General features: G+C 41.2%; 1 protein-coding gene across 1 annotated transcript in view; it reads right to left on the reverse strand.

Annotated features, from left to right (window-relative positions):
- AOPEP (aminopeptidase O (putative)) overlaps window positions 1-23002 on the reverse strand; it is a 321287-nt gene that overhangs the window by 62403 nt on the left and 235882 nt on the right. The window contains exons 12-13 of the mRNA XM_075277719.1: window positions 15173-15235; window positions 14083-14169 (exon numbers count right to left, since the gene is read on the reverse strand). Coding sequence (XP_075133820.1) covers window positions 14083-14169; window positions 15173-15235 — 150 coding nt within the window. The remainder of the gene's footprint in view (window positions 1-14082; window positions 14170-15172; window positions 15236-23002) is intronic.

Consider the following 23002-nt stretch of genomic DNA (forward strand, 5'->3'; position numbering starts at 1 on the left):
GATGCAACACTGTTCAGCTACATATTCTTGATCATACGTAGGGCATAAACTACATAGTAAGCTCCTTGCTCCTGCGTTCATTTACTATGTACTAAAGGTTCCAGTTATCATAGCACAGGCAGACTAGTTTAGTTACATACATAGTTGAGAAGGATGAAAAAAAGACCAGGTACAGCAGGGCCAACCTATTATACTATCAGGTCGATCTGAGGCAAGGCGATTACCACAAATAAAGATATGTTCACATGGCAAAATTTGGCCTCAAATTTTGAATTTGAGGTGGATTCTGCCTCAAAATCAGCTCCAAATTCTGCCTGAAAGCGGCCTTCATTCATTTCAATGGGAGGCGAAGGCAGATGCAGATTTTTCCTCTAGCTGATTCTAGCAGAAAAAATAAATGTTATCCACATGATAACTCCCATTGAAGTGATTTGGGAACAGAAGATATCGCCTGGCAGGTGCAGAATTTGAAGAAGAATTTGGTCAAGTGGTAGAATTTAGCTTTAAATTCCTTAAGCTAAATTTTTCAGCTAGGAAATATTCCTGAGGCTGAACAAACCCTTAGAGGGGAAATTCCTTCTAGACTCAGAATATATATTGCCTCTCTTTTCTTTTCTTTTTTTTTTTTTTAAAACAGGGCTCTTTGCCTTGAACATTGCTCTTTCCTTGAACTAGGGCCCTTTTAGTAATGTGAACTAGGGATACGTACCCACACAACAGAAGACCTAAGACAGTTGTAGGATGCTGCAGGATGATTGGTTATTGGGGTACCTGCAGTGTAATTGAAAAGATGAGTCTCATGGTGGAAAAATACTGGTTGGTCTGACTCTGCACCTAGCTGTCATCTCAGCCGTCCAATGTGTCTACAGTACATAAAAATAAACTGGGTAGTTTCTTAAATAATCCACCCAGTATATTATACTGACACACAGCCTGGTTGAGATGAATATCTATAAGAAAATAATGTGTGGACTTTGCCATATCCGGATGTGCTGGGATCCCACCTGGCCCACCAGGGAATTCACCTATGGGCTGATCTGAGCCTGTGTGCAGCTAACCAAAAAAATCTGTATCTGTACACTGATCATGTAAGCACATAATGTAAAGGGAATTTGGTAATTCCCTTGCTTTCTATGTAGCCATGTTAATAAATATTTAAATACCATCAGAATGAAAACGTCTTTCATATCAAGGTCATTTTTTATAAAAGTCATCTGATTTTAATCTTCCAAACCATTAACACTGCTGGGTAGAGTAAGTGACAAAAAAATAAGTTTAAACAGAACTACAGTAACTTCCCATTCATAGTGCTAGCATGCTGTAGCTGATAAAATGAACTGTACAAAGATTATCCAGGCTTTCAAAATCGATGGCCTATCATTATTGTCATCAATTTTAGTTTTTGTTGACATTCGACTGGCACAGTCCAGTAGATAAACTGTTTGGCATTGTTCACATGTCAGGCACTTCACTGTATGCTTGAAACAGGACTTGAATAAGACACTGCTGCAGTACCTGTAACCACCACTATCAGGAATATGGCGAGAGAGCAGTGCAGTGCCCAGCATGCAAGCAATGTTGGGCAAATGCAAACCTGGGCAAACAGTTGATCTATGGGGATCCTAACAGTCAGACCCCTGACGATCGAATTTTAAGGATAGGCCATCAGTTTTAAAATGATGCATAACTCATTTAATTTTATCTCGATCATGCTAGCACGTGTTTGCTGTGGATTTCTAAGCCAGGAAAACATACTAGTAATCCTTCTCCAGTCCTTCCTCATTTATCTTGACTGACAGTTCCAGTGTTACCGTTTGTTATCCTTTGTCTTACTAAACACTGGACATGTCATTGAAGAAGAAAGTGGTGAGGGATTATTGACAAAAAGCCAGGACTCTTCCCTGGCTTGGCAATGCCCAACAGACACTTTCCAGCATGGCATCAGGTATAAAGAAAGTGAATTCCCTCCATTACTCTGCCATCATAAATGGCAACATATATGTACCGTATTTTTCGGACTATAAGACGCACTTTTTTTCCTCCCAATATGGGAGGAAAATGTGTGTGCGTCTTATAGTCCAAATGCAGCGTGCGCAGCGTCTGTGCGAATGAAAAGAAGAGCAGCACGGTGCCTGCCTGCTCTGCCCCTCCTTCCCTGTCTGTGTCGCGTGTTTGCAGGAGCGAGATCTGAGAGGCAGGGAAGTAGGGGCGGGCCAGACAGGTGAAGGAAGCGTGGTTTCAAGCTTGCAGAGAAAACCACGCCTCCTTCTCCCGTCTGGCCCGCCCCTCCTTCACTGCCTCTCAGATCTGGCTCCGGCAATGAAACCACACAGACAGGGAAGGAGGGGCGGGCCAAACGGGAGGAGGAGGCGTGGTTTTCTCGGCAAGCTTGAAACCACGCCTCCTTCACCCGTCTGGCCCGCCCCTACTTCCCTGCCTGTGTGGCTTCATTGCAGAAGCAAGATCTGAGAGGCAGTGAAGGAGGGACGAGCCAGACGGGTGAAAGAGGTGTGTTTTCAAGTTTGCTTAGAAAAGCACACCTCCCTCACCCGTCTGGCCCGCCCCTTTTTCTCTTCTTACATAGCTTCACTGCAGGGTGTCTCTTTCCATCCATGGATGAGATTAGATAGAATAGATAGATAGACAGACAGACAGACAGACAGACAGACAGACAGACAGACAGACAGATAGATAGATAGATAGATAGGATAGATTAGATAGATAGATATGTTCAAATCACCCCCATAGCCCTACAATACATATAAAACAAAAACATTACTGTGAAACACATACACATTTGGTATCCCTGTGTCCGAAAGCCCCCGGTTCTATTTACATTGGTGAAATATTATATTATTAGGTTATTAAATATTTCACCAATTTTTTTTCCTTAAAATTTTTTTTTTCCCTATTTTCCTCCTCTAAAACCTTAGTGCGTCTTATGGTCCGGTGCATCTTATAGTCCGAAAAATACGGTATTTAAACTTGTTTTTATCTCACCGGTCCGACTGAATTAGTAGTTTGAGAGACTCCCTTAAACATCTTCAAGAGGACCTTATGTCCTCTAAGATAGGGCGTGTTATATACCATTGCAAAGCTGATGGTGAGTCAGAGATGCAATAGGAAAGTAGAGGAATTACACATAGGAGCCAGTTTCAAGCTCTACAGTCAGATTACTTATAAATAAAAGGTACAACCAGTTTCCCTGTCAATTGTCTTTACATCTAGTTTGTAAATCAAACAATGTATTGAAAGAATGTCTTACTAACATTAAAATGAATTCAATTAAGAGTATGTTTACATGGAGAAATTTTTGTGGCAAAATCCACTGCAAAAAATTCACCTGCTAATTCATTTCAATGGGAGGAAGACACTTTTTCCACCACCTGAAAAAAAGAGGTGTACTGCCCAATCTTTGAATGGAATCTACCTGAACCTCCCATTGATGTGAGATGGAGTAGAACAGGGGTCTCAAACTCAACTCAGCATGTGGGCCGCAGAGCAAGATCCCAGCCAGTCGGCGGGCCGCACTGCGGCAAATTTAGCTCCACCCACTTTTATGTTGACTCCACCCATTCATTTTTCATGTGCCCCCACACTGTATAATCCTCCTACAGTCACCCGTAAACTATATGTCCCCCCTCCATCTTTCCCCCAGTTACATATACACCCTTCATCTGCCCCCAGATTCATGTCCCCCCATCTCTGCCCTCAGATTCATGTCCTCCCATCTCTGCCCCCAGATTCATGTTCCCCCTTCTCTGCCCCCAGATTCATGTCCCTCCATTTCTGCCCCCAGTTTCATGTCCCCCCATCTCTGCCCCCAGATTCATGTCCCTCCATTTCTGCCCCAGTGTCATGCCGTTCTCCCCCCTCCCTTCGTCTGCCCCCAGTGTCATGAGCCCCTTCATTCCACCTCAATGTTTAAAGAGGACCTTCCACCATTTTGCCCACAGGCAGTTCTATATACTGCCGGAAAGCTGACAGTGCGCTGAGTTCAGCACACTGTCGGCTTTCCCGATGTGGGCCCAGTGTGAAGAGCTTACGGTCTGGTACCGTAGCTCTTCTATGGTCAGAAGATCCATCTCTGACACTCAGTCAGAGACGTCCTTCTTCACAGCACAGCCAATCGCGCTGTACTGAGAGAGCCGGGAGGAACGCCCCCTCCCTCCCTGATAATGCTCGTCTATGGACGAGTACTGCGAGCAGAGGGAGGGGGCGTTCCTCCCGGCTCTCACAGCACAGCGTGATTGGCTGTGCTGTGAAGAAGGACGTCTCTGACTGAGTGTCAGAGACGCTCTTCTGACCATAGAAGAGCTACGGTACCGGACCGTAAGCTCTTCACACTGGGCCCACATCCGGAAAGCCGACAGTGTGCTGAACTCAGGGCACTGTCAGCTTTCCAGCAGTATATAAAACTGCCTGTGGGCAAAATGGTGAAACGTTCGGATTCAACTTGGATCCGGCGTCCCTAGGCTTGTGCGGGCCGCACAAAATTGTTTGGGGGGCCGCATGCGGCCCGCGGGCTGCGAGTTTGAGACCCCTGGAGTAGAAGATCTTTCTGCTGATGGCAAGAAGTTACCCACAGAGGATTTTTCATGGTGGGTCTTGTTATGTGAATTCACCCTAACTAACTCAAGCCCCCTCCCCCATCATACTTACTTTTCTTCCTGTCCGGACCTTCTGGGCCCAGCACCTCTTCTTCTGGGCCTTTATATCTAGGAGGTGTATTCAAGCAGCTAATGGAACAGGTTGCTGCAAAATACTCCATGCAAGATGAGTATAACAGTGATCGCAACCCAAAGTGCACTATATAAATGCAATTGTTAGAAAAAAATAAAGAATACGGTAGAATAGTTTAAAGTGTAGCCCTATATCTACATTCAGTACTTTTGACTGTAGCTATACAAGCAGCAGTCTGTATATTATAGCTTACAAAACTGAAAATGATAAAAACTGAACTGTATATACAGCCACGTATGAATATGGCAGTATATAATACATCGCCAAGATAGGATTGTGTGTTATGAGGTTACAGTAGTGAATCACATAACTGGTGTCATGAGGATCAGTCAGCCCCTAAAAGGTTTCAGAAGTTGAAAGTTACTGATGACAGTTCCTTGGTGTTAGAACAAAGCTAGTAAATGAGAAGCAGGCTGCAGGAACAAACAGAAGAAGCGACAGAGGGCAGCTACAAGGAAATGTAGAGTGTGGATAAGATTCTAGTGAAGAAGACCCAGCACTGCGCAATAACATAGTTTCATTAATATTATAGTATATCAATGTGTCCATTTAATGGGTCAGTTAAAATAATGGCACATTAACATCAGCTAGTGTCTGGTAATGTCCATTATTATAGCAAACAAACAAACAAAAAAAAAACAGACAGTATATTAGGGATTGTTAACGGATCTTTTAGTTTCTGTTAACTTTTTTTGACAAACGGGAACAATGGACAGTAACAATGGTAGTGTGAACCCCCCTAAATACTACAATTACATCAGATTTATCCTCTAACACATTATACATCTCCAACTCATTTATAGCAGTCATGCTCTGCCTGTGGAGCACCAGACAAAGCCATAAAATATATAAGGAATTGCTGTTTATGCTCTTTATAAACTTTCAATGAAAAAAACCCATAAACTTCAGAGTAATATGAAAGCCTAAGAGGATAAATAGCATGACGGGTCTGCTGCCTAGCTCCTTCATTCCATATTCTGCTTTTAGCACAGTAATACCAGCTTAAAGTTAAACAGCCAAGTCACCACTGGTATTTTGGTCACCCGGCATACACTGACTAGCAACTACTGGAACATGACCTTTGTAACCAGCCTGCCTCATCGGTCAACCACTCAAGCCTCAGTTTCCATCTAACTGACATGCTAAGAATGGATAAAATGGGCATAACTAGAATGGATGCAGAGGTTGTCAAGAGGCCCTCATACACATGAGGTTGTCAGTGTAGCTTGGTCTCATTATTTGCTCCATTGTTTGTTTCAGCAGTCACTGTATGGAAACCATTTACAAAATACCTTGGATGTAAAGGGATGGTCTCCAACAATGATGTCATAATGTGATAAATTTATTTAGCGTTTTATCATAACAGCACAGAAGGCATTTTGGAAAATAAAGTGCCTACATCCAAACAGCGTCCACCCCATAATGTATGTCAACATTTGACTCTGTACAGTTATAAGCCTAGGGGCCAAATATCCCATTGTAAGACAGAGAGCGCAACAAAATCGTAAGCATAAATACAATAGGATTATCTGGCAAGCAACGTAATAGGAGCTCCTAGCACCCGCTCTCTTCATCTCAGTTTACTTCATGGACTGACATAATCAAATAATGTACGGTAAATGACTAGACTATGAGACAACCACGGATCTTAGGGAGTCAGCTGAATGTCCTATGAATACTACTGCCACAACAGTGAACGACAAGATCCTACAATAGGTTATAGTGAATAATGTATATGGTAAAGATAGTCATGTGCAAGTGCTAAATAAAACATGCTAATGTAGATATGTACAATAGCTAAACGCCATGACCATTTTTTTTTTTAATATGTAAGAGACGTAACTACAGAATAGATGTTGTGATGTCCGGAGCTTTACTTACTTTACATTTTGGAACCTGAGACGATTTCAGTACAAGGACATGAACGATAATTATACCGACTACATAAAATACACTACATCAATAAATGTAAAATCTTCATTTCATGTATTATAATAATTTCACCGCCAATTTCTTATAGTTTGTTGTTTGTTTGTTTTTTTGTTTTTTTTTTTATGAATGGTCAGTCCTCTATTTACAGTGTAAGGGCTAGTTCACACGTGAGTATAAGGGGAGGTTTTTGACAGCGGATTTCGCGTCCAAAACCTCCCCTTATAATGGTGGTCTATGGAGACCGCCGGGCTTCTGTTCTCCGCTAGCGGCGAGCTGCTGCTAGCGGAGAAAAGAAAGGACATGTCCTTTCTTCAGGCGGAAGCCGCGCTGTCTCAGTCGCGCGGCTTCCGCCCCCCGCAGCTCCCTCCTATGTCGGCTCATTCATTTGAGCCGACAGCAGAGGGTTAAGCCGCGACAGCGATGGTCGCGGCGGGCGGGTTTTGACAAGAGAGAGACGCGGCTCGCCGCGTCTCTCTCTGTGTCAAAACCCGCGCGGGCAGTTCACGTGTGAACTAGCCCTAAAGGGGGCAGGAGATCTACATCTACAGGTGGATAACATGCCCAGATTTGAAGATATTTGACAGCAACAAAGTGTTTTCACACGTAACAATTTGTTGTGGGAAAAACAAAAATCAAAGCAATTTATTTAACATTTTTTTGTTGTGTTTTCTTTTTCTTTTTTTTAGCCTAAACCATAACTGGATGCAAAAGCATTGGGAAATATAAAGGAATTAGTAATACTTCTTGCTGCTAGATTCTTTTTTATTTGTAGCTCAAAATATTGCTCTGCAGTAGTTTACTTTTTTTATACTATTGGCCTCAAATCCACATATTCTCATGAACTATGGTAAATATAGTTCAGGGGGATTGTACTTGACATTAGATTTTATTGTTTATATAAGTATCTTCCTAAAGATGAATTGGACTAGTAACTGTGAAAAAAAATGTACACCACTAGGCTATTATTGAAAGGGCAGGACTTGGTTTTTCACCCTACAGAAGCATTATGGCCTTTAAATGGAATCACTCTGACATTAAAAAGCAAGACCACACAGATTCACTTGAAGCCACTTAGCTTTGGGAGGGGTCTATGAGACTAACCAGGCCTAAAGTGCATTCACTGAAGTAGCCCAAGGGAAACAATTAAAAAGAATCCTATACTAAACAGGAAGAATGTTTTATTTCAAAGAAGAGGTACGTATAGACATATACCTGGAACAGTCCCCCAGCATGTCACAAGACCAACAGGGAATGCCTTCATTTTATTGTCGTCAGATCGACGTATGCACATGTGCAGTCGACATGCATTTCAGATGGTTACTTAAGACACAAGTAACACAAGCCAAGATTTATAAACCTGAGGCTGACAATCTAGTAAACTTTACTCTCCACACTGTATATAAATGTTCTATAGGGATCAACACATCACACCTAACTAAATATTTCCAAGTTAAAATAAATGTCAGACTATATAAAGATCTCTATTCAAAGCAGAAAAGACATACTGACTAAGAAAAAAGGTGACGATAAGTTATCATAGTCTATAAGGCTTAGTCTTCAACTAATAATCTAGGTTTCTATAGGTGGTTTTCTTCTTTTAATCATTTTATACTGTGTGGTCTAGAAAAACAACAATACTTATTCTTTACAGTGACTCTACTTTCCTTCCTGGCAGAACTGTAAGATATGTTGAGTTAGGCAAGGATAACACTATAAGATAGTGGTACCCCAATGGAATAGCGTGTATAACTTTCCTGAAATTTCTATGAAACTGTCGAGCTACAAATACATGAAAGAGAGAAACATAGGGTGGAAAGTTTATGACTTATGAACTTAAGCTCTGACATAAAAAACCTAAATGTATTCCCAGTCTTACTGTTTCTTGCCAATAGAAAACACAAATGCATTCAAAGAAGGTCTGCAAGTATTAGTAAATGTGGATCTAACAACAATTGTTTGCCGATATGCACGAATCCATAAGTTTGCTTTATGCAAAAAGCACTGTAGTCATGTCATAGCTTTTCATGGATGTATTTCATGACCTTTAGTAACTTTACGTTGCTGGCCATAGAAATTTGTCCTCATTCTCACAGCATGCCTTCCACATAAACGTGTATGCTCAGTTTGGTCAAGCATATTTTTGCTACAGAAGGAGGGGAGGAAAGTAGCCACCTTCGCAGAGCTTATCCCACAAGAACAAAAGTTGTAGGCATCTCGTTTTCCCAAACATGTGGCATCACAGGATTGTAGGGTAACCCTCTATACACCTCTGACTGTAGGAAGACTCAGTTTTGTGGACAAGCTTGTGCAAATAAATATTTCCCTCTTCGAGCTGCCATCCAAGAGACCATCGCTGTAGAAGTGACGGTAACTATTTGGACAGTTACAGCAGATTTTATTTACTAAATGATATTGGAAGCCTTTCATATTGTTCTATGTACTGTACTTTACTATGCTGCTTCTTTTACTAGAAAGGATGTTTTTCACAGACGTAATGATAACAGAGAAAGGTCTATGTGTACTCACTCTGTTTTCAATGAGGGATCACATCAGACAGTTTTACTATTATTTTGCTCAATTGCCAAAAACATTACTTTCTTCTGCCTAGTTGCCAAAAGTGAAAATTTCCAAAAGCAATTTAAACCCTCAGCATTAATGATATATATATATATATATATATATATATATATATATATATATATATATATATATATATATATATATATATATCTCAAATGGCAATCTTTCACCTAATTGGTGGTCTCATACATATATTTTGTAAACCATTATTCTTTTACCAAACTGCATTAACAATAAAGAAAATAAAACCAAAATCAATAAAACTAAGCAATCTTCATGACACAGCCCATTCAGCATGCTTAGGTGTTTTATATAGCCAGATAAAGGCATGGGCTTATCCATATAAATCACAGCCATGAAAAGGACCTTTATATGCAATCCTCTGTGACTGAATAGTAGCCAAAACTGTTGTTCCCTTGTAGAATGTAACCTCATTCTATTCTGAAATCACTTAGGCAAATGTTCCTGTTCCTGTCCTGCTTAGATAGCTTCTAAACTGTAATCTAAATCATGTCTTGAATGGTCCCTTTGCATAAATAAATAATACAATCCATTTAATGGTAAAAGGATAGATTATACAGCGAGTTCACTCTTCACATCCGTCATCGTACACATTGATGTATGTTAATGTGGAATATAACTAAAAAAAAATATTGATCTCTGTAGCAAGGAAATAATAACTATTCAACCTCTTCCAGTCATTTGGATACTTATGTAAAAAGGTTTTGTGGCAAATGTGTCTTTTTTCAGAATGGTTTATGTGTATAAGTATAGGAGTAACCAAACACAGGAGTGGTCTTCAAAGGGAATCCCCGTCAATGTGATTGACAAAAGCCAATGGTTGCAGCTAACGCATTTTGATGCGACAAACTAAATTTCATACAATAATACTTGGCAAAGCAAGCTTATAATGGTATATAAACACTAGGACAGTAGAATGCCATTGCTGTTTGTATTCACTGAACACACAAATTATTTGATTTTTTATATTATATTCTTATTACTTTACATTGCCGCTATTGTGCTAGGACACAAGAAATGGGAAAATGTAATAAAAATATCAGATCTGAAATCTCATTGAAATGATCAAGACGGTGAAAAAGAAAACAAAATGAAGCATAAAGCCAAGAACTACTGAATAGTGATTGATGTTCCTCATAATCGAATTACTATGATAGACCATGGACTATTGGGCTTTACACAACACAGTTCCATGGTAGTCGTCTGCAATATCCTAAGAGCCAACTATATTATAATCAAGACGTGGAAGCAACCAGTAAAGACCAAGGGAGGCATGGTTAAGGACAAAAACCATGGGTATAAAGTATAGATTCACCACATGTAAACCTACATGTATAGGGACATTAATGATGAGTAAAGTGTTGAGAAAATAAAATTCCTTCCATTTACCTGTCAAATGATCAGCAGGAACAATCTGTTTTACAACAGGCATAGGCTGCTTTATGGCTACTACACAGGCTACAGCATAGACTCTGGTTTTCCACCACTGACTTTCATTGATGGGATGCTCATAAAAGAATATTTACAAACAGAGTAATGTAAAAGAAATAGGTTACCAAATGTAGAGTTTCTATTTAAAACATATTATAAGAATATCATAATTTGGTACAGAGAAATTCTTTATTATTATATTTAATTTTGGTTTCTTAAAATCCACACAGCAGTATCGGCTAAACGTCCAAAAAAACACTACTGCCATTAAAATTCTAAGTCTGTAGTACAACATACTGCTATATTCTTTTATTCTCATCATCCTATTGTACAGAAAAAATGAAGATATTCAATGTGATATTCTCAAATACTAAAATACCAGCAAATTGTCTTCTTGATATGCACTCCGGCTGTTTGCAGCGCCAGACACTCTTTTGTCTGCGTACTTAAAAAAGCTTGGAGCCCTCACAAATATGATCCTAAAATCTTCTTAATACCTCCTAGACTCCCTTAAAAATAATGAGACAAGTCCTTTAAATCTGAAGCCAAATATCTCCATTACATGATTGCCATGAAGTCTGAGTGCACATACCTAAAATAACACCCTACATACAGTAATCCATTAAAACTTTACCAACTGGTTAAACAAAGACAACATTGTCCAGATCATTGTGTGACTGCTTGGTGTTCCCTCTTTACTATGCACACTATGGAACGTACACCACTAGCCAGGCATGTAAACACACACCAGATGCTTTATTAATGGATAGCCATACAAGTCTTTTTAGAATAAAGGTTGAGCGATTTAACAATATCCGAAACAAAATAACCCCACAAAGTAATCCTAATAGGTACAGGATAATGTTCATTTCTTGCCATCTCAGAAGGAAAGCTTATATAGCCCAGGTTTCATGCATAAGAAAAATCACATCTGCCATGATAAATATATTGCTATGGCACACCTAAGGGTGAGTTCACTCTTTATATAGTTTTTTAAGGCACTTTTTGAAGTGAATTCCAAAAAATTAGAAGAGTATAATCCTTTCCATATAATTCTCCTCCCTTTACAGCCCACTCCTGACATTGGCTGCATTAGAATAGACATGACTGAATGGAGCCATAGTAACTAATAGATATAGTTTAATACCATTTTTGTACAAAATCTATATATTAGGATATTGTATGCATACCATCACTTTGTATGTGTGTGGAATGTTCCATTGTCAAGTCAAATTTTACAAATTCCACTAGAAGTTGTGATTACCCAATTTAGGCAAAACTTTTCCAATTGTCCAGATTAACCTTTTGCTTGGCCAAGTGTTGTGCACCAGTTAAAGTGGGGAAATGCTGTTACTGGGAATTATAAGAGGTGCCTGACTGAAAGGAGGGATGTTAGAGAGTGATAAGAAGTAAAGTAAGACAGATGTAATTATTGCGGCAGAGGAAATGGCTTAGACTGGGAGTAAGGAAAGGATGTTAGAAACTTTTAATTGCACATCTTTGAGCCTGCTTTGGACCAGAAGCACTTCATTATGTCGCTTTAATCTACGCTGCTCTGTTCTAGTGCTCGGGGCAGCAGACCAGCCTCCCTGTTGTTTTTGATTCCACAGCAAACTGACCAACTACAGATGGCACTGGATGACTGGTAGGAGTGTTAACACCTTCATTGCCCTGCACCAACGCCATATCATATAGTACTAACTACAGCTCTATAAAAGATACCTATAGGCGTAATATTGCGTTCAGATTTCACTAACATGAAACAACTAAAAATCCCATTTCTGTAGGTGCAACAGGAAATTACTAAAAACTTAAGAGTGTAAAAAAAAGAATATGGCTGGGGACAGACACTACGGCAAAATGGAGCAAGTCAACAAGCCTGAGTTTTAGTGATGGAAACATTTGTACTCTCCTTGTCCAGAAGCAAATAAGTTATTGACTAATGCTAATGGGGACAGTACAAGATACACAAAGTCACAAACTAATAGTAAGTAACTTTTGAGATTCTGTAAAGCATAGGATAAGCAGCAATGCCCCAGGCTTAAGTGGTCTATGTAGATTTTGGCGGCAAGGAAGCATGGACAGTAGTAAAGTGGCATGTCCTCATGAGCATAAATTACAGCTTCAAACTCTTATACCACAGTCACGCAACCTCATGGCATATTACAGGTATATTCTGAATTCATAGAAATTCATTTATTTCATTGGTTTATAGTATTTGCACCAGGATAACATCAATATACAACTTTTTAAAACACAAAGCAAATGTCAGTTCGTGAATGGAGCCCATTGATAACTGTTGACAAAATATGATTTCCTAAAACATCCATATTCTCGATTTATAGAGTCAAATTAAGAGCAATAAGGGATCATATAACATAAGACTAACAGATCACGTATGTTATATATGTTGTATAGGGGGTGGGAAAAAATATAAGGTTTCCACTAAACAGTGGTAATATTATTCATAACCTCAAAGGGCCTTCTAACCTAACCCCATTATATCAAAGTCTGGATGCAGAAAATAAATCTACTTTATACTTGTCAGAAAAGCTGAAGCATTAGGTGAAATATTATCGTACTCTGTCATATACATTGTACAACAGCCACTAAATCACACAAGGCAAAACTTGAGGAAGGAGCAGTTATTGTTTAAGAAAAAAATATGCAATCTAAAAGAACCCTAAAGAATCACATGAAACCTTAACAGTTGCTCAGTCCTTCGCTTTCAGAAGAACGGATGTCTTTATATTTTCTTGGCTAATCCAAATACACAAGATTTGGTTGCTATAGAAAAAGTTTGTTGGGCGGCCTGCCATTTTTTGGGGGCGCCAGTGTATTTGAAGGAAACAACAATCTATGCAGACTCACCTTAGTGATTATATTAAGAAGATCAGTACTTATGTGAATAGTATAAACCCCATTATACGGTCCTATTACATGATACATCATATAATTGCACAGTTCCAAACTACATATCTATCTGTGGCTATGTAAGGTAGTTTTATTTTACCATGCAAGTCAAAAGGTATACAGTATATATAAGAATGAATTATCACACGGCAAACATTTAATCACAGATTCTAACAGTTTTACTGCTGTAGATTTAATAAAATTGTTTAAAAGGTAAGATATCTAATGTGAATTTACTCATTCAGGAAATAGAATGCTTTAATATACACACACACACACACGTATTATACGGCACAAATGCAACCAGCGACAGCAGAATGCACAAAAGATAGAGATTTGTTTAGGTAATAGAAACAACTTCACTACAAAAAAAAAACAACAATAATATTACATAAAGGAGGGGGGAGTTGTTTTTTTTGTTTTTTTTAAAAAAGAATACGATATACGGCATCAGATTTTTACCTTTTCATTAAATTCTTTGTTCCGTTGTCGTTTGCGTCCTGTTCCTCCTCGTCTGTTTCTCTGGTTTAATCGAATCCACTTTGAGACCTGGGTTAGAGATTACAGAGTTTGTTTAGAGAGATACTCTACTTGTGTGCAGATGGCCCATGTGCGTAAGAAACTATAAACAGACGCTACACACATTTTTCCATTGCTTCACTGGGTGGAAAAAAAAAAACTCTTATCCTCTTCAGCCTGAAATTACGTTCCTAAAATATGCATACTTCATATACTTGATAAGTGACAGAATGGAGCCTTATCTCTGGGAAAAGCTGCGCTGAATAAAGAGGACAGTAATCTCAGTAAACTTTGCATTCTTCAGTGAAATCATTCACAACGTATGAGACGAGAATGCAGTCTCTGTTTCCATCCTGTACTCTTATTCTCTAAAGTGTAGGCACGAGATTGTCTTAAAGAACGTTAAGTCACAGGTAGCAGCTGAAAACTTTTTCTGCTGAGTTCTAGAAATGAAGAGACATTCTAATGAGTGTACAGGCATCTACATGGTAACACTCCATGTCATTTATGTCTTACTACATTACCTTGTTTGTCAACTTTACTGACCTTGAAGGGTTAATACGCAGAAATGCTCAAAAGAAATTTTGCTAGCTAGAAGATTAAAAAAAAAATGATGTCTTACTTTTCCAGAGTTGGGATAGGACTTGGAAGGCAGGGAGGAAATTACCTGCATTCTTCTGGAAGACAAAGGATGTGGCTCTGCTACCCCTGGCACTAGGTCTACTCTAACATTTCCTTTCTTCACTGGTTAAGCATGCTTATTACAAGCCTGGTCACCTTGAGACGTGTTAGAAACTGTACAGAAGTGTCTCAGTGACTACAATGTAAAGTTCCCCCTCACGTCTTCTTTTAGTGTTGAAGACAAAGTACATTCCATGTCGCTAACAATTCCACAAGGCACGTCGTCCAGTCCCATACACTTGGGAGAAGTCTCATTACTATAGTTTAGGAGAGGTTCTGTGTGACAGCAACAGGTACAGGACAAAAGCTACAGGAATACAGAGTAAAGGCATCCTCTTCATGATGTCCTTACCTCTTGCTTGACTTGCTGCACTAGTCCATTTCCTGTCCATGTCTGGCTTTCCTCCAGCAAGGGCTACATAAGGAGACACAAGTAAAGAATAGCAATCTTTTCGTCATGAAGGCAGCCAATCAGCAGCACAAATAATATCATGAGGAATGTGTCTAAGACTGTCGTTCATCTTGTGTCTACACAGCCAGCAGTCACATCTTCCCTCATAGCTGACAGGCTGCTCCAGGCTGTGCATCCCAGCACTGAGGAGAGAGATGAGGCCTCCCGCCCTCCTTCCCTCAGCTGCCTGTCTGTCTGCAGGGAAGAATGGTGAGGAGAGTGTACAAACGTGTCTTGTTAGGAAATGAAACACCTCCAGCTTGTGCTCTGTCTGCTGGGGAGGAGCCTGCACACTACAGTGGGCTGGAGGTAGAGGCTTTCCCGGCAATATTTGTTCAGTGTCAGCCTTAAATACTTTACTTGCATGACTGCACTCTCACATTCAAAGTTTTTTGTTGTTTTTTTTTTCTATCTTTCCTCTCTTCTTCAGAGAAACACACTGCAGGATTACTTGTGGAATGCACAGGGCGGCAATGTTTAGACTAGCAGCTATTAAATAATCCGCAAGCTCATCACAGCTCATACACACCTCATGCGGCTAAATACCTAGAGGAAGACACCTTGTGCTGCAACACCCTGCCTCCCAGCTACAGTCCAGACACCGCGCTATGTGGCCTGCTCTTCACACACCTTACATGACTTTCTACAATGTACCGAGGAAAAAATAATGGAAAGGATCAGAAATTACAGAAAGATCACAAGATCGAGCAAGTGTTTCTGATCATTGTCCAGTATAAATAAGTCCAGCGATCAAAGGATCGGAGATTCATAATTCCCTTGATCGCATATGTTATTGATGATCTAAAAATTATTTTTAGTTTGCAGTACATGCACTCATGTAAACCGGCATCGTAAATACAGAAATGAAAAGCAGTCTCATAAGCTACTGCAGGTACCAAAAGCACACAATTTTGGCGCCATATAAATGTATGCCTAAGGGCCGGTTCACACCTGTGTCCGGTCTCTGCTTTGTGGGTTTCCGTCTTTTGCCCAAGAAACTGGACAGGAGACGGAAACTGGCAGTCACTTTTCAAACCCATTCATTTGAATGGGTTTGCAAAGTGTCCACCCATGAGCGCTATGAGCGTCTTTGGTCTCTGGCTTTGTGGGTTTCCGTCTTCTGCCTGAGAAACCCTGACAAGAGACGGAAACCCGGCAGTCTGTGTCCACCCGTGAGCGTCTTCTGGTCTCTGTGGTGAAACCAGTTTTTTTTTTTTAACCGGACACAAAGTTGGACATGCAGGACTTTATGTTTGGTTAAAAAAAAAAAAAAAAAACTGTTTCGCCATGGAGACCAGAAGACACTCACAGGCGCTCACTGACTGCCGGTTTCCGTCTCTTGTCAGGATTTCTCGGGCAGAAGATGGAAACCCACAAAGCGGAGACCGAGTGCAGGTGTGAACCCGCCCTTACATGTCTAAAAGACTTGCTAAACACTAAAAAAAGACTTTACAAAATACTTCTTTGGTGCTCATTTTTAACAATTTATTTTTTTATATAAAAGAATCCTCAGCTCCAATTAAATTTAGATACATAAATACATGTTATATGTAAGATAGATAAATAATATAACATCAAGTATTTTATCCACTCAAAAGATACACAAGTAATTAATTTCCTGAGAGCCTCAATAGAAAACCAAAATAAAAAATCTGACAGTATTTTGAAAAAGATGTGACAATGACATCTATCCAATATCTAAGTTGGTTAAATCTGACTCTTTGGTTACTCTACAAGCACAAACTAGCAAAGGCGGATCCATATGATGACAGACATCAATGGTTTACATTAGAAGTAATGGCCAGTGCGATAGTTAAAAAGCACACATAGAAAAGTTATATCTGGTAGATGTAGTTTTTACTAGTAAGCAGGAAGTCACATGCTCTATAGCAGGGGTGTCCAATACGTCGATTGCGATCTACCGGTCGATCGCAATGGACGTATGGGTCGATCACAGGATGCAGCCAGGCATCCCCGCTGTCTGTTTCTTCACAGCGCAGGCTGAGAGTTATCTCTGGACACTGGCAGGCTGGGGCTGCAGCAGCCCCGCCTGCCAGTGTCCGTAGATGACTCTCAGCCTGCGCTGTGAACAAGCACTTGCAGGCCGCTCTTAGGGATGGAGGGGGCCGGGGTGCTGCTTCTTCACAGTGCAGGCTGAGAGTCATCTACGGACACTGGCAGGCGGGGCTGCCCGGCGTAGCGGCAAAAAAAATAAAAACAGCCAAAAAGCGTTTTTTTCAACACTTTGCCTCCTATAAAAAATTGAATAAAAAGTGATCAAACCATCAGATCTTTCCCCAAATGGTATCAATAGAAACGTCATCTTGTCCCGCATAAAAAGACACCACAACCAGCTCCATACATGGAAATATGAAAAAGTTACAGGTGTTAGAACATGATGACACAAATTTTTTTTTCTATTTTGCAAAGTTTATCATTTTTTTAAAAGTATCAAAACATTTCAAATACTATATAAATTTGGTATCACCGCGTTCGTACTGACACGTAGAACACAGGTAACATGTCATTTGTACCAAACAGTGAACGCTGTAAAAATTAAACCCATAAGAAAATGGCGCAAATGCATTTTTTCTCCAATTGCACCTCATTCTGAATTTTTTTCCAGCTTCACAGTACATTGCACAGCATATTGAATGGTGCCATTACAAAGTACAATTTGTCCCGCAAACAATAAGCCATCATGTGACTCTGTGAACTGAAAAATGAAAAAGTTATGGCTCTTGAAATGTGAGGAGGGAAAAACGAAAATGCGAAACCAAAAAATGGCCTGGTCCTTAAGGGGTTAAAGGGGTTGTCCCATCACAAGGATCCTATCTATACTGCTTGTTAATGTGAATGTAAGACTTTTCCTAAATACACTGCTTCAGCAAAACTGCTTTGTTTGTCCACTATCTTACTTTATTCATTTCTCTGTTGACACATCCCTTGACTTATCTGGTCATAAGTCAAGTGATGTATCTGCCTGCTCTCAGGGGGGAGGGAGGAGGGGCTAAGTGCACAGGAGCGAGCCTGGAGGGGGGGTAGTTTACACTTTGGGGGGGGGGGGGAGGGGACGCCAATACAGACCCGACATCTGCTGTAATAGAGAGGCGGATGCCGGGGAGTGTAGACGCCGGCACAGGTACCTGCAACATCGCTACGCTCCTGCCCTGCATGAAGCCAGCAGCGTCAGGAGCAATGCTGCTATTCCGGAGGGGGGGGGACGACGACGCGGAGGAGCGGAATAGCAGCATCGCTCCTGCCGCTGCTGGCTTCATGCAGGGCAAGAGCGTAGCGATGTTGCAGGCACCTGTGCCAGCGTCTACACTCCCCGGCATCCGCCTCTCTATTACAGCGGATGCCAGGTCTGTATTGCATTGTGAAGGCTGTACGTCCGATGCCTAGCTGCATTAGGAGCGCACACGCACGGCCAGCGGCATAGAAGGGACGACTTCTCGCCGCTGGCTTTGCATATGTAACCCCGCCCACCAATGACGCAACAAAGCCGGAAGAAAGAAGAATTTACAGCAGCGAAGACTGGTGAGTATGCGACGTTGGAATACCGCTTTAGGGTGCATGCAGACTACGTAACGCCGGGCGTGTATGAGAGCCGTACACGCCGGCGTTACAGCAGGGCTGCCGAACACTTCCCATTCACTTCAATGGGAGCGCTCGTAAATGCCGCTGTTACGAGCGCTCCCATTGAAGTGAATGGGAAGTGTTCGGCAGTCTGCCGTAATGCCGGCGTGTACGGCTCTCATACACGCCCGGCGTTACGTAGTCTGCATGCACCCTTAAGCTGCGGAGTGGTTAAGTTAAACTGGAGTCCAGGGGGCATAATTCATTGAATAGAGAGGATACGGGTCTGCTGATATTTGGATGCGTATGCACTACATTACTATATGGCTTTATCCAGAAAGCAGAATGTTGGCATTTTATTTAAAGGCATTCTACCATTAAAATGCTTTTTTTCTCGATAACACATAGTAATAGCCTTAAGAAAGGCTATTCTTCTCCTACCTTTAGATGTCTTCTCCGCACAGCTGTTCGGTTGAAATCCCAGTTTTCTTCAGTATGAAAATGAGTTATCTCGCAGCACTGGGGGTGGTCCCCAGCGCGCAAATAGTCTCTATCTTCTTCCGGAACCCGCCTCTCTACGCGTCTTCTTTCGGAGCTGGGTTTCAACCTTCTAGGCCTCGGGCAGAGCAGACTGCGCATGTCCACAGGCCACGAGAAAATGGCCGCTGGTACAGTATTGTAAACGACCATTTTCTTGTGGCCGCGGGCATGCGTAGTCTGCTATGCCCAAGGCCTAGAACAGGGGTAGGCAACCTTTTTTGTTCGGCGTGCCGATTTAAATAAAAAAATCAAAGATGAGGTCCTCGGAGTGCCGGTCAATAATTGTAAAGCTGACGACACCTACACTAAAGTCATATAGCACAAACCACAACATAGAGGTGCTGTCATACTGTGCTCCAAGCCACATGCGCTTACCACTATTTGCCTGGATACACATGTTCTTTTCCATTAGAAGCAATGTAACATATGTAACCCACAATTAGAGGTAATGTATGTGACTGGGAGCAGAGTGAGGTCATACCTGTAAAGCACTGACACACAATGTACTTGGATGCTCCATCCAGTCCCTTGGCCCTTCAGTTTTCTGTAAGTGAAACACAGATTAATTTCAGTCACTTTTAGTTCCTGGTGGTGCAGTAACCGCAAAACCCTTGCCAGGAATTAATGGGTGTCACACTTACACCAAAGTGGCCGCACTGGTGCCCAGGAACTGGATTTGTCTATAATTGCATCTAGTTACAGTGTCACCACCCAATAGAATCACACTAAGGCTGAGGCCCCACATTACAAAAATGCAGCTTTTTTTATTGCAGATTTAGCTGCGTTTTTTTTTCCGTCAAAGCCAAGAATGGCTAGAAAAGGAATGGGAAATATATAGGAAGCTTCTTATATGTCTCCCTTCTGCTCAATCCACTCCTGGCTTCGACTCAAAAAATACAACAAAATCTGCAACAAAAAAAAAGCTGTTTCTGCAACGTGGGGCTTTAGCCTAAGGCTGAGGCCCCCACGTTGTGGGAACACAGCTTTTTTGTTGAATATTTTGCTGCGTTTTTCTGAGCCTAAGGGCTCGTTCACATCTGCGCCCGGTCTCCGTTCTGCAGGTTTCCGTTTCCTGCACAAAACAGAGGCAGGAGACGGAAACCTGCAGGAGTCTTTCATACCCATTCATTTGAATGGGTATGAAAGATGTCCGGCCGTGAGTGGCAGTAAGCGTTTTATGCTCTCCGCCGCAAAACCGTTTTTTTTTTAATCGGACACAGAGTCAGACATGCAGTACTCTGTGTCCGATTTTAAAAACCATTTCGCGGCGGAGAGCATAAAACGCTCACCGCCGCACCCGGTCTGACAGCTTTCCGTCTTCTGCATGCAGAAAGCTGAGAACGGAGATTGACCACTAGTGTGAACCTAGCGAAAGCCAGGAGTGGATTGAGCAGAAGGGAGACATATAAGAAGCGTCCTATATATTTCCCATACCTTCTGTAGCCATTTTTAGCTTTGGTTGAAATAAACTGCATCAAAATCTACAACAAAAACGCTGCGTTTCTGCAACGCAGGGCCTCAGCCTTACATCTCCTGCACACAAATGGCACAGATGTGGTTTTCATTGACCTATATGTTAAAAATGAATTGACAAGGCGGAAAATGCAGACAGATATAGGGTATGTATAGGACAGATCTAGGACCTGCTCCATAATTTTTAGCTCTTCATTTTGGCCCAGATACACAGCCACAAAAAGAATGGTTGTATATATGGGTCAATTGAAATGTATAGGTCTGTACTCTTATCCAAAGTTGTGGATAAAAAGTCCGGTCATGTACATTACAGCTTGGTAACTCCATGTGCCTCATATTAATAGCAGTTAACCCCATCATGTCCCTCACATTAACCCCCTGTGCGCTTTACATAAGGGATACTGATATGTGAGGCATATGGAGGTAATAAGTGAATATCTTCATTATATAGGTCCTTCATTAGTACCCCCATATGTCTCACACATCAGTAACCCTTATGTGAGCCACACAGGGGTTAATGTGAGGGACATGATGGGGTTAACTGTTATTAATGTGAGGCACATGGAGTTACTAAAACTAAACTAATAACCCCAAATGCCTGACATTAATAAGAATAGTTAGTAACACACGTACCTGGTGTTGTATTTGCTTTCACTTTGCTTCCCGGAGCTTCCTTTCCTCCTCTGGGCTGCAGACGGCAGGAGCTCCTCCTCACACGTAGCAGCAGGTCCAGGGAGCCCTTATCCTGTGCAGTGAGAGGCTCACCTCTGATTGGTGGGCAGTGAGAGAAGGGGGCATGTCCTACACCTCGGCTTTAGCAGAGCTTCTGAAGTGACGCTCTCTCTTAATTTACTGCATGAAGGTTGAGGGCTGGCTGGCGTGCCAGCAAAATATGCCTCGCGTGCCACTCTTGGCACGCGTGCCAGGGGTTGCCGACCCCTGGCCTAGAAGATTGAAACACAGCTCTGGAAGAAGACCCGCAGAGAGGCCGTTCCTGAAGAAGATGAAGGTGGCACTGAAGAGTTCTCTCGCAGCATTGGGGACGCCCCCAGTGCTATGTGAGCGCTGGGGACCACCCCAAGTGCTGCGAGAAAACTTATTTGCATACCGAAGAAATACGGGATTGAACGGCAGCGTGGAGAAGACATCTAAAGGTAGGCGAAGAATAGCCTTTCTTAAGGCTATTACTACGTGTTATCGAGAAAAAAAGCATTTTAATGGTAGAATCCCTTTAATAATTATGAAATAGGAGAATGCTTATTAAAATTAACGATAAAAGGTTCAGCCCACATCTATCAGATAAATATGTTATTCAATTATGAAATTAAAACATAAAAAAAGTATTAAGAAAGTCAATATACCTTTATCGTTATCGATTTATTACAGAATAAAATTTATATACTGTATACTCCCTTGAGAATCAGAACTGGCTATGAAACCGACACAAATGCCTTGATCTTTTCTTATTGTATTTTTATACTACAGTATTTCAATGTGTAAAGAATATTAATACAAATTCTTAAAAGGTCTTATGTATAGAACCATCAAATTGAAGTTCTGCCTTGAAGACTATGTATCGATTACACTATACAATTGCTACAACTCTAATGTGTGTTTTTCCCAGTTATCTGAGGCCCAATGGCTATTTCCCACTTGTGACAAAAAGTACCAATTCTAATGTAACCAGAGACTGGTGGCTCTTAACGGACTTCAACCTGTCATTAACAGCTGCCAGCGATCTGTATCCATGCACAGGATGGACAGCTGTGGGAAATATCAGTTCTAGCTGATGCCAGTTCACAAGGGGATAGATACACAGCCACATGGAGCTGTTACAATGTGAAGATGTCTTACTAGAGAATACAGGCTGCTGTAAATCGCCTCTGTATTCTGTTAACTGTACTCTTTAACTAGAAAAATGCCAGCTTGTATCATACCATAAGAGAATGGAATAACATACAGTATTATGTTTAAAGATTTTTCAAATACAAGAAAGGATGAAAACAATGAGAAGGAACAAATGGCGCAAAGGCACGCAGGCCACGCCCGTGTACCGGAGGCTAAGGGGGAGCCCCGCCCAACATTATAGAACGCAATATAATAACAAACTGGCAGTAGGCCCAGGTGCATGGGACCATA

This window comes from Leptodactylus fuscus, chromosome 1 (genome assembly GCF_031893055.1).
Source record: "Leptodactylus fuscus isolate aLepFus1 chromosome 1, aLepFus1.hap2, whole genome shotgun sequence".
Classification (NCBI taxonomy): Eukaryota; Metazoa; Chordata; class Amphibia; order Anura; family Leptodactylidae; genus Leptodactylus; species Leptodactylus fuscus.